General features: G+C 48.3%; 1 protein-coding gene across 4 annotated transcripts; it reads right to left on the reverse strand.

Annotated features, from left to right (window-relative positions):
- Positions 1-68: 68 nt before the first annotated feature.
- c2cd3 (C2 domain containing 3 centriole elongation regulator) lies at positions 69-15,397 on the reverse strand. 4 transcript variants are annotated; one of them, XM_035534204.1, is made up of 34 exons: positions 15,252-15,397; positions 14,687-14,956; positions 14,376-14,533; positions 14,111-14,292; positions 13,768-13,928; positions 13,346-13,481; positions 13,115-13,255; positions 12,568-12,715; positions 12,406-12,473; positions 12,032-12,232; positions 11,830-11,942; positions 11,626-11,744; positions 11,394-11,525; positions 10,815-11,279; positions 10,519-10,670; positions 10,079-10,322; positions 9,040-9,244; positions 8,749-8,932; positions 7,153-7,355; positions 6,888-7,020; positions 6,413-6,666; positions 5,963-6,040; positions 5,288-5,890; positions 4,557-4,886; positions 3,898-4,036; positions 3,749-3,813; positions 3,424-3,629; positions 3,134-3,243; positions 2,819-2,962; positions 2,158-2,327; positions 1,440-2,053; positions 907-1,214; positions 658-766; positions 69-431 (listed from the first exon to the last, which is right to left on the reverse strand). In XM_035534204.1, the coding sequence occupies exons 1-34, from the start codon at positions 15,301-15,303 to the stop codon at positions 297-299; spliced, it is 6,732 nt and encodes a 2,243-aa protein (XP_035390097.1). In that variant the 5' UTR covers positions 15,304-15,397; the 3' UTR covers positions 69-296. The 4 variants fall into 4 exon arrangements, with proteins under 4 accessions (XP_035390097.1, XP_035390096.1, XP_035390095.1 ...); XM_035534203.1 differs by having other exon boundaries at positions 907-1,063; positions 1,199-2,053; XM_035534202.1 differs by having other exon boundaries at positions 907-2,053; positions 9,052-9,244.
- Positions 15,398-15,478: the final 81 nt, after the last annotated feature.

Here is a 15,478-nt window from a genome sequence, read left to right on the forward strand (position 1 = left end):
CATCAATTATACAACAGCACTGCAAATACTCTAATGATTTTCTTAATTATTAACAAAAAATACAGACCTGAAAATAAAAGCTGCTTTATTATCTGCTTTTAACTCTTTTAGAAAAATAAAAATACTTACAGCAAATACACAATCTTTTTTTATTTCTAACATTATTCAAAATAGCTGTAGTAAACATGGACCTTATTTAGATATACATTTATGCAATCAATAAATAATTATGTAAATTTACTGTACACAACACATGGAAAGAGAGGAGTACAAGTCTGTGTAAATCTTGTGAAGTGTCAACTTTGCTCTGTAAAATTGGTGGCAAAAATCTTTGCAATTCGTTTTGTTTCTTCTCCGTTTGCTGACAATGGTGGAATGCGTGTCTTTGGGTGAAAGGCTCTTCGATATGTACCCTCAGACTTCACAGTCCCCTTAAAAAGAGGCATTTTAGACCATACAAAAAACCCTTCACATAAACATATATAAACCAATCCCAACACTCCTGAATCTGGACAGGGAATGCTGCACCACAGCAACTATATCGATGCTGTGGCTTAACAAATGTGACTATCTCGGAAATATAATAATAAAAGAATAAACATACACCTATACTGGGGAAGGAAATGGACAGGAAACTGGATTAGGTGCTCTACTTACAGGCCCTGAGGAGACAGAGGGGAACACAGGCGCCAAGCGCAGAGCTCTCATCGATGCTTCTAAGTGGTGTGATGGGAGGAAGAAATTTGGAATCTCTACGGCATCACAGCTAGAAGAATGTGGGTTAAGGTACAAACAAAACGAACAAAAAAGTATGTTGATTCTATTAATGAACAGCTTGAAACAATCAGGCAGAGAAGAATTAGAGAAACAAAAATATTTCATTTAATAAAGGGGCAGAAAGGATACAGCTTTGTGTGAGTTTCATAACGGTCTACAGCACATGCTGTTGTACTGGGTCCTGTACTGGGAGGTAATTGCGACTCATCTTCTGAACCAGACGTGCTGTCCTGCTGAGTGTGGTATAAAGTCTGCTGGATGCCCTGTGTGGAGTCCTCACGCAGACCTACAGTGACCTTCTCCTCTTCATCACTGTGCTCCTCACGCAAACCGACACTGAGCGTCTCTTCTTCATCACTGTGCTCCTCACACAGACCTACAGTGACCTTCTCCTCTTCATCACTGTGCTCCTCACGCAGACCTACAGTGACCTTCTCCTCTTCATCACTGTGCTCCTCACGCAAACCGACACTGAGCGTCTCTTCTTCATCACTGTGCTCCTCACGCAAACCGACACTGAGCGTCTCTTCTTCATCACTGTGCTCCTCACGCAAACCGACACTGAGCGTCTCTTCTTCATCACTGTGCTCCTCACACAGACCTACAGTGACCTTCTCCTCTTCATCACTGTGCTCCTCACGCAGACCTACAGTGACCTTCTCCTCTTCATCACTGTGCCCCTTGCCAGGACTTACACATGCACACTCCGCGACTGATCCAAACCCATCAGACAGGTCTGCATCAGTGAGTTCAGAGGTCAGAGGTTGGGAGGGAGCAGGGGACATTGCCATGGCAGTGTCTCTCTGTTTTTCCTGTGGAAGGCTGGACCCACACCCATGCTGGCCCACCGCCTCCACACTCTCTAAAGAACCAAGATCAGGATCAGACAGGACACTCGTCCAGGGGCTGGTCCTATCCGTCACCGAGGTAACCTCATTCAGAGGACGAGGTTCTATCAGCATCTCTTCAAACTCCTCGTCCTGTTCTTCCTCATTCTCTCCATCATCACCACCAGTGGAGCACTGGTCCTCGTGGAGGTCCTCAGGGATGGAGGAAAGGCTGGACTCTTCTGGGTCAGGAGAGATGAGAGTGGAGATGTTCTCCAGTCTAGTCTCTAGGTCTTTCTGAGAACAGGTCTCTGTCTTACTGCTCTCAGACTCTACTGGTGTTAAATGACCCTCAGCAGAGAACAAACACACTTCTGTTTGACCCGCAGGTGGGGTTTGGTCCCTAACGGTGTTTGAAGATGCTGCTTCACTCTGATGTTCACGCACACCTAAACAGTTTGAATATTCAAAACACAAACATTTTAAATTTATCCAGTCTGAGAACTGTTCTTGACCCCCTTTGGGAGAGCACCAGCTGTTAGTCCTGCCTTACCCTTCATGACGCTCTGGGCGTCTCCCTCCAGTGTCTGTGGACAGTATGCCGGACCTCCGTGCTTCTCCTGCCCAGGCTGGCGGCCCTGTTCTGCCTCTCCAGAGAACTCAGGAGTGGACAACTTGCGGCTGAAGTACCTCTGAATATCATCCAGCTCAGTAAGGTTCTTTCTGAAAGTGTAAGAATCCTGATGTGCTAACTCATAACTCTACTCTTCATCACAACACCACCATCTTCCTCCTCTACATGGTTTAACTCCTTTTTTAAGTTCTTGTGCTACTTCACTGCAAAGTGATCTTACGCATGAAAATTTACAGCATTTATCTGATGCTTTTATCCAAAGCAACTTACAATTCTGAACACAGCTTGAGTAATTGAGGGTTAAAGGTCTTGTTCAGGGGCCCAAGAGTGGCAACCTGGCAGTGGGGGGACTTGAACCAGCAACCCTCTGATTAGTAGTCCAGTACCTTAACCACTGAGCAACAAAATACACTATACAAATTAAACTATTATTACTATTATAATTATTATTGTTGCTGTTGTTATTCTTCTTGTTGTTAACATCAGCCAAAGGAGGAGATGATGATGATGATGACCATTAACACCGTCAGCATGGCATGACTCTTCACATCTGAGCTCTTCAGACGGCAGGCACCAGTACCTGAGAGCCGAGATGAGCGCTGAGGTGGAGTGCTGGGTGTCTCCTGCAGAGGGAGCCAGTGAGCTGCTCCCCGCCCCCTGCACAGCCGGGTGGAAACAGTGAACGCTGTCCATGTGCTCATCGCGATGATCAGTCACAGCAGACCTGACAGAACCACAGTGAAAGGACAACGGTGCAGTCAGTAGCTAACTAACAGCGTTATAGTACATTCTCATTCATCTTCAGCCATGCTAGCCTTGTCCTGTGAAAGCGCACCTTTAAAACAGGAAGACACACTGGAGTTGAGTGTCAGGATACAGTCCTCACGCTTCTTACCTGGCAGAGAGCAGGCGGAGGTGTTCGGAGGAGGAGCTGATCTTGTGGCTGGGGAAACTCCTGTACATGCCCGTGGTTTGGTAACACAGTGGCAGGGCACTAAACAGAGTCTGCAACAACGACATGAGCAGTGCCGATCACTGCCAGCGGGGTGGTGCTCCGCCAGAGGGCACAGGACCCTCCTGCTTTCCCAGTAGTCTCCTCTTGTATTTTAAATTGTTTTATGAGACAACTGAATATTAGGATTTTAAAAAACGAGCCCATTAAATAGAGGCGCTTAGGTGTCTTACACTGGCATCAGGGGCAGAGATCTCGCAGGCAGCCTGCCTCTGGGGACGGAGCTGCTGCACACCCACCAGGGGAGACACAGCCACTTTGAGCTGTCCCTGGCACTGCCCGCTGAAGTCTGTGATGTTGTACCAGCCACACACGGACTGAAAGCCAGACAGGAGTGGGGACAGGTCCACAGAGGCGAAGCCGATGACCCTCTCAACGTCTGTGACACAAACACAAGAGATGAGCTGTAAAGGGTTCAGCTCACAGTAAGGTCGCCAGTCTGAGTAACAGCACAAAGCAAAACCAGTGAGACAGGGCTGGCATGGGCACTGGCTGCACCTCCTCTGTGCCAAACTTTGAAAACCAGCAACTGCTGTGGATCCACAAGAAGCTCCTTGGAAAGCCTGCAGCAAACAAAGAACAAAGAACAATTAGCAGCCACCCAGGCGTGCGAGCGGTACAGCCCCGACCTCAGTGAGGGGTCTGACCTGCAGTCCTGCTGGTGGTCCCACACAGGACAGCCACTGTCCCGCACCACAGCCGTGGTCACCACGCCAGGGGCATCAGCTGTGGCGTACGACACACAGCAGCTGGGGAGAACATCACCACGCTCAGCTAAAGGACAACCTGTGGACGAACACACGGTACACACTAGACGTGGCAACAAGGCACCATTAAAGCACTAGGCAATTAAACAATTATGTAATTAGGCAAAAAATATACACTGCTCCCAAGTCATCACTGGCTTATGGGGTCGTGAGTAAAGACTTTACAAGAAAACACAAAGGGGGCTTAATTCTTCAAATCTGTCTGTAGCACAATAACTACAATACTGAAACCTTTAAAATCACTATAATGCTGCCACTTACTGAACTTACTGAAGGGAGACTGTTGAAGCCTTTAAACACCATCACAAATCTCCTTTTCAAAAACAGGAAACTCAGAATACAATAATGTATTTGGATGTTTTACAGAAAAAACCCTGCAAACTGTTCATCAGGTTTTTAAAAGCGCAGACATTTTTAACTGAGATACCCTGTGAGTAGTTAAAAAAGTTAAATGTGATACTGTGATTCTAAAAAACAAACATCAAATGTACGTTATGAACTTTCTATACGCCAACAATGCCTTCAGTGAGGTACGGTACCTCTCAGACTGAGGTGCATGGCTCTCTCTACACTGACTGTCGCTGTGAAGGACTTGTCATCCGGGAGCTCTGTGTCGTGGGATGCCTGCACCACTGCTGATCTGCGGTCAGGCCTTCCCTGCACGCTGCTGGAGGTGTGAGACTGTCTAGACATGCCGGACGAGGGCTCCCTGTCCTCCTCTTCCTCTCCTGAGTTACTCAGATGCTCCACCTCTTCCTGGCTGGTGGGCAGGGCTGTGTATGGGGCGGAGTCAGTGGTCGCAGCGATGTGGACTCTCAGAGCAGCTCCTCCCATGTCAGCAGCAGAACGCTTAAATAGAGGGTACACACCTGCACAGGAAACGAGAACATTACTACATTACTGTTTCCAAACAAACAGCAAAAGGTTCTGGGAAACATGTACTGAGGTTGAAAGCACTAAAACCAGAATGAACATGAACTTTAAAGAGCGGTAAATCCTGAGTTACTGCATTTAGCAGACAGTCTTACCCAGAGTGGCCTATGTGTTTATTAGTGCGACAGTATGTGTGCTCCCTGGGTACTAAACCCAGGACATTAGTGTTGCCAGCACCACATGCTACCAGATAAACTTCAGGAGTAGTGTGTGTGTGTGTGTGTGTGTGTGTGTGTGTGAGAGAGAGATAGAGAGCTGCAAGACAGAGATCCTCCTTACACAGTTGGATGGTTATTTAAACACCTACAGTGTTCAGATGTTTCTGAGAAAGACGTACCACTTATTGTCTGCTTGTCTTTTACCGCTGCCAGTGCTGAGAGGTTGATGAAGGCAGATCCGACTAGGCGATCAGAGTCGTGCGGACGGACTCTCTTCTGTTTCCCAAAAGAGACCCAAAGCTGCACCTCCAACCGCTCCTCCCTCAGGTACCAGCGCAGAGGCTGAGTCTCTCTCAGCTCCAGGATGTGGGCAACCGGGAAGGCCAGCGTGGCCCTGCCCTGCTCCAGGGCTGGGCGTCTGAGGGCAGAGCAGCAGGCCTCCTGCTCATACAGCTTGTATCTGTAGTAACAGTAGGTGGATCGCTGAAGTTCACTGTGGCCCGGCAGCAGCAGGCAGTGGACGGGAACCCAGGCGCGCGGTACGGACACAGACAACACCAGCAGGCGGTGCCGCTCTGAAGACGCGTCTCCATCCTCTTCATCCTCCTCCTCTTCGCCGGGTTTTGGGACCTCCCAGCCCAGGAGCTGGGCTGACCTGAGCAGGCGCTCACGGTCTGCGCACTGGGCGAAGTTTATGGACAGCTCCAGCCCGCCCACCGGTGTCAGGCTGCATCCTGCCCCCAAGCCAGGGGGCAGGGACAGAGCGAACCAGCCGGAAACGCCTGGGGATGGGAAGTGCTGCTGTGAGGAGTTCAGTGGACCGAGGTGAACACCTTCATCTCTGCCCTGCTCACCTGTTCTTTTATGAAGGAGATCTGCTAGCCCAACTCTCGCCAAGCCCAGCACACCGTCCCTCGACCTCCATGGGACCCCTGCAACGAAACAGAGTCAAACACAAGATAAAGAGCTCAGCAAGGCCACTAACGGTACATGATATGGAGGGAAAAATCACATAGAGGACAGACTGTGGCTGCAATGTGTCTCATGACCTAAAACACATGGGTAACACAGCTGAAGGTTCAGATTTATTGATTTATTTGATATTTTCACTTAGTTAGATCATGTTAATGCCTTGTCTGACCAAAATTCCGATTAATACCATTCAAGAATGGCTGGGATCAAAAATGTGATTTCTCAGGATAACCAAACCCCTTGGCCTTGAACGATATGACTACTGTGTGGACCTCAGATTAAAACAGTAAGAGACATTAATGCTGTGTGGTAATTGTGCTTGGGTGTCTCACCCTTGTGTGTGTCTCTGTGGTAAACAGTGAAGACAGCCGTAGCCTCCTGTAGCAGCTCAGCCAGACTGACGCTCTCGCCGCCCTCCCTCTGAATAAGCAGAGGGCAGCAGAACTCGGCGTGGTACTCAAACTCGGGGCAGAAGGTACGTGCGACCACACGCGTGCTCTGGCTCTCCTGTGCCGGCAGGAAGGACAGCTGCACACTCACCAGGGCATTCACCCCTACCTCAGAGAAGTACGGCAGGCCCAGGGCGCTGGGAACAGAGGGGAACAGGATGAGGGCCAGTCTACGGAACTGTGGGACATACACCCTGAAATACCCCCCCCAAAATGTCATGAGGCTCAGTACTGTTACATAAAGCAAGACTTCAGTTTTCCCATTAGGGGAGGTATTAGTCACTGGGGAGGGCTGGGGCGTGTCTGGGGCGTGTCTGGGGCGTGTCTGGGAGTGAAAGGGGCAGGGCCAGTCACCCACCGTGCTGCAGCCTGCAGTCCCATGGCTCTGTGCAAGCCCACTAGCAGGTACACCACGCGGGGGGATACACCACTCCTCACACCGCTCATCCTCACTGGTCGGCTCCTGTACTGAACACTCACTTCAAGGAGCCCTGCTAGCCAATATATATGGTGCTATTATACAGTATTAACACCCTAATAAATCAGGGAATATCATTCAACCCTTTAGTAAATTAAAGCTTAAGTCATATTTTACTCTCTGTTTTATAAGATTAACAGCTTACCTGAAGGCTGGGGCTGGATCTTGGAAGGCCTGTCTGTCCTTGGGATGAGTGGGAGGGAGAAGAGCTGAGCCTCGGCTGGGCTCTGACCCTGGAATGTCCCCGTGGCTTGGCTCCGGCCCTGCAGCGTCACCATGGCACACAGCTTGGCCATGGGCAGAGTGCCTCTGGCTGCCAGCTGTTCCCGAACATTTGGGTAGTAATACCTGACAAAACAGAGGTGCTTCTATTGGACCCAGAGACAGCTAGGACGTGCAGACAGCTAGATCCTCACTCTCTAATTACTCAATGAACCTCAATGGTCTCATTGTTAAATGAGACCATTAAAGTTACAGATCTTGGCATAAAGATCTTGGCATTATTATGGATCGTAGTCTTTCGCTCATATTAATAATATTTCTAGGACTGCCTTTCTCCAGCTCAAGAACATTTCAAAGATTAGGAACATGCTCTCCTCACATGATGCAGAAAAGCTAGTCCATTATGATTATAAAATATTGCTAATGACCCACAAAGCACTGAATAGTTATGCCCCACAGTACCTAGAACTCCTAGTGCATGATGACCCACCACATCTGCTTAGATCAAAAGCTGCAGCTCTTTACTAGTACCAAGAATAAGAAAATATACCACAGGGGGCAGAGCATTTTCCTATAAAGCTCCCACACTATGGAATAACCTTCCTGTAAATGTTCGAGACTCAGACACGGTCTCAGTGTTTAAGGCTAGGCTGAAAATCAATCTGTATGGTCAGGCATTTTATTAACTTCTTCCCATCTTAGGTAAAGGTGTAGAACTGGAGGGTTCATGGGCATTGAGACTTATGGTAAACTGGCATGTTATGATGCTGTCACTTCTGGCTCTTTCCTTTTAGCTGTGCTGTCATAGCTAGATCTGCCAGAGTCCATCTTTGCACACTATAGTTCTATAATTTACACATCCAAGTACCTGGACATGCCTAATAATCTAGTCTTTCTTTCTGCCGAGGTTCACCTACCCCTGATGTCTTGGTGTTACTGACCCTCAACCCGTCTCAGCTGCCATGGCTACTCCCACCACCCCCTGGTGCCCCTTGCTGCAGCCCACCACACCTCCGCCCCAGCCAACCACTTCTCCATTGCCCTTGATGGACGTTCTCGTGCAGGATGGGTCTCAGACACATGCACACCATCAAGACCAGACTAGGACCTCTAGAAAATTACACTAGACATTAATTGTTTATTTTTTACTTTCCTCTTCCGTGTTTTTCCTGGCCACTGTCGCCCTCGGCTTGCTCACTGGGGGCTTGGATTTGGACATTTGTAAAGCTTTGTGACAACAGCTGTTGTAAAAAGCGCTACAGAAATGAATTTTGACTTTTGACTAATACCTGCCAAAGGTTACCAAACAACACCTTGCTTGTTTTTAAATGTGTTTGTGTTTTTTTTTTTGTATTGTCTGTAGGCTTAATTTGTCAATACAATACCAACATAATAACAAACAGGATTACAGGAACCTTCTAAAGATGAATAATTCCTTCTTAAACATTCCTGTTGTGTTCCTCACCACATACCTGGCACTGTATGGGTACCGAGCCCCAGACAGCACTCACTTCCTTACCTGCACCACACTTCAAACTGGATTCCTCCCCCGTTAGCGAGGCCCTGGCTGGCCAGGGAGCTGAGGAGCAGTCTCTGCACGGGAACACCAGGGGACGCTAGCAGAACATGCGTCTCGCAGTGTCCAAACACAGGATCAGGTACGCAGAGTGTGGTAGCTGTTCGGTAGGGCTTAAGATCTAGAGCTACAGAAAAGGAAAGGATTTAAATTTAATAAAATTGAGTAATATTAAATGATAGAAAACACCCACAATACCCACACCCGCACCACAACACCCAAACCCACACCCACACAGCTGCTTACTGCTCTCCACAGTGTGTGGGTTGATGTGCTCCATGGCCTCCACCTCCTGGGTGGGGAAGGAGTACTGTGTGTAGCAGTCTGCCTCTCCCCAGACGGTGGACTGCAGCGGGGTCAGGCCCTTCACTTTCTCCACCCGCACCACAAACACGTGCTCCATCAGGACGTCAGCTACAACCTCGCCGGCCGTGGGCGCCTACGTAGCAGGTGAACAAAACCGCATTAAAAACACTGTGAGAAAACTGAGAAAATAAATATTTCTGTTCACCATTGAAAAAGAACCGCTCTAAGTGCTGAAAGCCTGTGTGCAAGGCCTGACGCCTGACTGGGCTTCTGAACGTTTGGGACGTGTGAATCTGCAGTCCTGGAGGAGAACAGCACTGTCTATGCTCATTACTGGCTGATTATTTGGGATGTTCCACCATGGAAAAGTCACACCTCTGGTAAATAAAATATTTTACAGCACTAATACTGTCAGGAACAAGTCCAACCCAGTCATCTCTAAACCAGAGTCTAGACCCCAATCTTCACCTTAGTTCTGCTGCACATTCACACTGCACTTCTGTTTTTTAACCTAACTTACTACACTTTTGCTTGATTAGATTATTTTACAATGTTAGATTTTTAAAAAGATTACAGTATTTTATTCATTTTAATTAGGTTTAAAAAAACAAAAACAAACAAAAAAAACCCTTTCCTACTTAAATGAGTCTTTCATATTTTTCATTAACTGTCTTCTGTGTGAAATGTTCTGTGTAAATGCCCCTCGCTATCCTTGCAGTGCAGTGACCCTCCAGGAGTGAGTCTGACACGCGTGTGTTTTACATTTACAGCATTTAGCTGACGCATTTATCCAAAGCAACTTACAATTCTGACTGAGTACAACTTGAGTAATTGAGGGTTAAGGGTGTTGCTGAGGGGCCCAACAGTGGTAACCTGGCAGTGGTGGGGCAGCAACCTTCTGATTACAAGTCAAGTACCTTCACCACTGAGCTACCACTGCTGTTTTACACACTCCAGCTGGACGGACCTTCCTGTCCGCTGCAGGGCTCTGGTCCAGCAGGTGGGTCGGCCGGGGCGGCTGAGCTCCGGAGCCCATCTCCTCGTCTCTGCCACGCTGGAGGGCCACGACCTGCTGGGCATGCCCCATGGCCAAGCACACCCTCAGGCTCCCACGAGCGTCACCCGTGAAGATGTCCACTACGGGCACGTAGCCGTCCACCGCCACCACGGGGTACTCAGCCTGCAGGAGCAGCTGGGAGACCTTGGGGTCTCTACGGGACACAAAACATGCGCCATAAAACGTGTGCCTTTGTCTAGAAACAGGGGAAAACTGGCCATACAATCACAGTTCAGTTAAAGGGAATTCAAGATTTGACCACAGTGTCTTTACACCCAAGGAAACATGTAAATTAGGTGTTGTCATTCCTCCTCGTGTAGTTCATTAATATTAACTGTGCTGAAGCCAACCTGAAGGACATGTAGAACTGATGCAGAGGCAGTTTAACCAGCCCGAGGAGTTTGTCCTCATCTGACCTGCTGGTCCTCAGCCAAACCTCTATTACCATGACATTGTTCCTCATTCTCTCCAGAAGTTTGGAAGTGAGAGTCAATGGAGCAACCTGCAGGACACACACACGTGCACAAGCATGCACATACAGACACATATCAGATTGATGAACTGAGATCACACTTACTTTGGCCAAATATCTTTCCATAGAAAAAACAAAACAAAACAAATCCAACCCCAACCCCAGTGCTCCAACCTGAACCAAGCTGAATGTTGGCTGCGTCTGTCCCCAGCTGACCATGGATCGCGTGCACTCCTCAGACCCAAACAGCTTACAGTTCAGATAGACGTTGGGCTGCATGGGGGAGCAGACGAAGTCCTTCCCGTCCGGGACCATGAGCAAGACGTGAAGCAGCACATCACTCTGCTCCTCCTGGGTGGGGCGAGGGTCTGGTGCTCCGCTTCGTGGTGAGGCAGAACGGGACCGGGACATTTGGATGGTGTGGTTGGGAGGAGTTGCTCGCCTTGAGGAGTCTGTCCTGTACTCTTCCTCTCGGAGAGACAGAAACCCTCCTGTGTGCTCGCCGTCCCATGGCCCTGCGGAGACATCTGCCTCCTGGGACAGCATTCTCCGAGGGGACGCACCTGCGCCCCCTGCCACCTTCCTCAACCTGCTCTTGGAGGAGAAGCCCTTCTTGTCTTCAACTAGCTCAAACGACACCTTCAGGCGAAATTAAGGAAAAAAAGCCTCACCTTTAATTTCATTTCACTACTTCGCAACTTATTATGAAATAAAATCAGAGGACAGCACCCCACTCACTGAAGGGCATATTACCTTCAGAGGCCCAGTGTCCTGTTTGCTTGGGCTGTCCTCCAGCGTGTGGACAGGCAAGACAGTAGTGATGGTCAGCTCATCACTCTGCAGCACACAGCGCAGGGGGAATTCTGCCATCCCGATGGGAACAGGCTGAAACATCCAACAAAACCTCATCCACTCCGCACGACAGAACACCTGGCACTCCCATCACACTACAGGCACTGATAGATGTGATAAATGCCACACTTACCTTCTTCTGAAAACTTTGCCTGCAGTAGATTTTGAAAGGAAGGTTGGTGTCCCACCACCGCTTGATGGTGGGGCCATCAAAGTGTACTGGAAAGACACTGCGCTGACGGAAGTTCAACGCTGGGGAAATAGATGCGTTCTACTTACCATTCAGTCAATGCGGCTGTGCTCTGGTCACTACTTACAGACAAAAGGCAAAGCTCACCTCCTTCCACAACTTTACTGGAAACGACTCGCGTGACCTCGGCTGGAACTGAAGATCCAGGCTCGTTCTTATCAGAAGATGGTAATGGAAAGAAATATTCCACGAAATAGGAGCTAGAGAAGACGCCAAGGAAAGACTGGAGTTATTTATACAAGTATAACCATTCCCATTATAAAAAGGGAGACTGGTTTTCAGATCGTACCATTTCTTGGTTGTTAGAGGCAGAGGTGGTCTTCCTCTCTTTGAGAGCATCCTTGGTGTACCTGTAGTGTTTGTCGGGAGTGCTAACTGAAGGATGCTAACTCTGGCTAAACGGATTCTTCCCAGAAGTGCAACCCTGTCCACGCTGAGCTCAGGGAAACTATCCTCGGGTCTTGCACACTGACCAGAATTCTCAACCGGTCTTCAGAGATCCAAAAAATATTTAAAAACAACATGTATTAAATTACTGCTTTAGTAATGACTACAATGGTATTGCTCTTCCTGTCACTATGGCAATTTAACAAACATAAGTTACCAGTCAACCGTTCATCACCAAGAATCAGGGACCAGGATTGTTGATGCAAATGAACTGACCTGTTTTTTTTGTCCGAGCTATGTTTGCAGTGAGACTCATCTTCTGTTGGACTCAAACAGCTGTCAGACTGGAATGGAAGAAACCAAAGCAGGATTATGGAAGCTGCAGTAGGATATCAGAGGGCTGTCCAAGAGCAGTGTTACGTCTCACGCGGCACGTACTGGAGCTCTGTAGAAGAGGTTCTCCAGGAGACTCTGATCATACTGCGGATCACTGAAGTCACTGTCCAAGAGCAGACTGCTGCAGGCCGAGAACAAGCCTGGTGGGGAACTCTCACCATCCCAGACAGGAAGTACCGATCCAGACACACTGAAAACAGAGGAAGGACAACATACCTTACCTATGCCAAAGACACACAGCGGATACGATTTGATTTGATTTAGCACAGGAATGGGCAGTGGTATCTCAGTGGTTAAAGTACTTGACTTGTAATCGGAAGGCTGCTGGTTCAAGCCCCACAACTGTCAAGTTGCCACTTTTGGGCTCCTGAGCAAGACCCTTAACCCTCAATTGCTCAAGTTGTACTCACTCATAATTCTAAGTCACTTTGGATAAAAGCATCAGCTAAATGCCATAAATGTAAATGAGTGGAACAGACCAGTCTTAACAGAGATTGCAAATCTATTACTGAAAAATTTAAACTCAAGTGAAACTTCAGCACACAGACACACAGATCCTTCAGGTGAGAAAAGGTTATGTGCACACTACCTCCCCAGCAGCAAGTCCACAGCGGAGCTGTGCATGTGTGCCATGCACTCTGAACCAGTGAGCCCAGGGTCCTGAGAGGAGCTCTGGAGGTCAGAACGTAGGATGTCCTGAAGCAGCCGTCCTGAGGAGGGCATAGGTGGTCTTCCCCAAACACAAAACAGTTACGCTAGCAAGCAATTGCCCTGTTCTACTCATACAAGCTGATTTTTCAAAGCAAACAGCGGGACGTACGATAATGGAGCGGCTCCAGCGTTGTCTCTTGGTAAAGGAAAGGGCGTGTCCTTCAGTGCCATGTCAGAACCGATGTCAGACCTCAATGCTGAGATCACCATGGCGTTGCTAAGCTTGCTACCACGCTCAAGGAGAACTGAAAGGGAACAGTACAGAGGTGCTGCTGGCATTAGCTGTGTTACACTGAACTGAACTGGAGAATGTCTACAGTGCGGTGATCTTAACTGAACTGGAGAATGTCTACAGTGCGGTGATCTTAACTGAACTGGAGAATGTCTACAGTGCGGTGATCTTAACTGAACTGGAGAATGTCTACAGTGCGGTGATCTTAACTGAACTGGAGTGTGTTTCAGCTCTGATTTCATCACAAACAAAAATGCAAAAGACTGTAATGACAGAAACCACCTGTTTGTGAAGCCTACCAGAGAGGAGGTCCAGAGAGGCGTCCGGTCCAGGTGTTGAAGGACCAACCACAGCAGCAGTTGGAGCAGGCAGAATGTTCTGCTGGTCATCAGGTCGCCCTGCTGCTTTCCTTGTGAAGGGAACGTTTCCTCTTCCTTGAAAGTACAGGTGATCCTTCCCCCTGGTACAATATATATAATTAAGACAGACACATCCCATTTGTCAGTAGACATTTAAAATTATAGAAGCTGTCCTTCTATAATGTGCGCAGTCACTCTTTTTGATTTGAGAAAATAATACTTTTTGATGATTTTAGTAAAATGTACAAAATAAATCAGCCAAAAACTAAAGGACGAAAGAAACCTGGGTGTGCTGCTGGAACTGTTTCCTACAGACTCTCTTCCAGCGCTGCTTGGAGCACAGAGAGACAGAGCCGGAGGCCGCAGCCCAGGTACGGACTCCGGCACCTCTGTGCTCATGTCTGTGGTTGGCATAGAGCTACTGCCATCATAGGTCTCAGTTAGTGGCTCCAGGGCCAGTGTGACCTACAGAGAGAGCACAAGGTTGAAACCATCTACTGGGGAAGTGGGAGGGAACACCAATGTCTTACATTATGTTCAGCACCCACCTGAAGCTTGCCCAGTTTTTCAGATGTTGGTGACACAAGGGTAAAAAATCCATTAATGGAGTGGGATAGAGACAATCTAGCAATGCCAGCTATTTGAACACGTGCGATGGGTAAGTGATCAGGTTTTGTGAGAACATCCAGCACCAGTAAACCCATATCTGTGAATAACACACAGGCCCGCGCTGCAATGAGGACGCACGATGAAGGCATACACGAATTCAAAGAGAACAGCAGGGAAATATAGAGGAATCTACAGTGAACTGTGTCAACACTGGTATACATTTAAAATGTAGACGTCCACATTACGTTACCTGTCAAATATGACGTAAACTGCTTGGGTCCACAACGGACTGGAAAACGAGCGGTGTCTTTAACGTCTCTGTGTGGCGCGAGGGCTCCGTCCCTGGGGCGGAAGAGTGTGCCACCGGCTGCCTCCCCCCACCAGCGAAGTCGGACCAGGGTGACGGGGGGCGGCCTGCCTGCTGCCCACACCACCCTGCCCATGGTGGCTCGAAGAAAACACCGCACCTGGCCCTCCACGAGAGGAGGGATGCTCGTGGAAGGGGAGACATCACTGGAGACTGGCACACAAAAGCAGGGAGAGCCCTAGTTAATGCACGCCTGAATAGCAGATCCTTCTAGCACAACTCAAACGAGCTGGATTTATATATAAGAAAAGCGTCTCCTGCTAAAAACGACCTCAAATGTGTCTCTCTGAAGAGAGCCCTACCTGATATTATGTGTATCTCGCTAAGCTAAACCAGAGTTAGCTGTCTCCAGACTAGCTGACAGTGGCTAACGCTAGCTAGCATGTAGCTGTCAACAAAGCACCACTTATTCTCTTGCCTTTGTGTCCTTGTATAGTTATTAGCTTACCTTTTTTTCTGTTACTTCCGAATTTGGTAGATTTTGCCCTTTTGTTCTTCATACCTAAATCAAGTAATGAGCTAGTAAACCGTGCAGGTTGTCATTCCTGACAGCGTCTGTGTAACTTAGGAGTCACAACCAAGCAACGAACTGTGCGCTCGTTTCTCTTCTTCTGCTGATCTCGGGAAAACAGCAGCTCGCTCATTACCGCCCCTGGAGGAATAAAACAGAACTCC

This window comes from Electrophorus electricus, chromosome 15 (genome assembly GCF_013358815.1).
Source record: "Electrophorus electricus isolate fEleEle1 chromosome 15, fEleEle1.pri, whole genome shotgun sequence".
NCBI lineage: Eukaryota > Metazoa > Chordata > Actinopteri > Gymnotiformes > Gymnotidae > Electrophorus > Electrophorus electricus.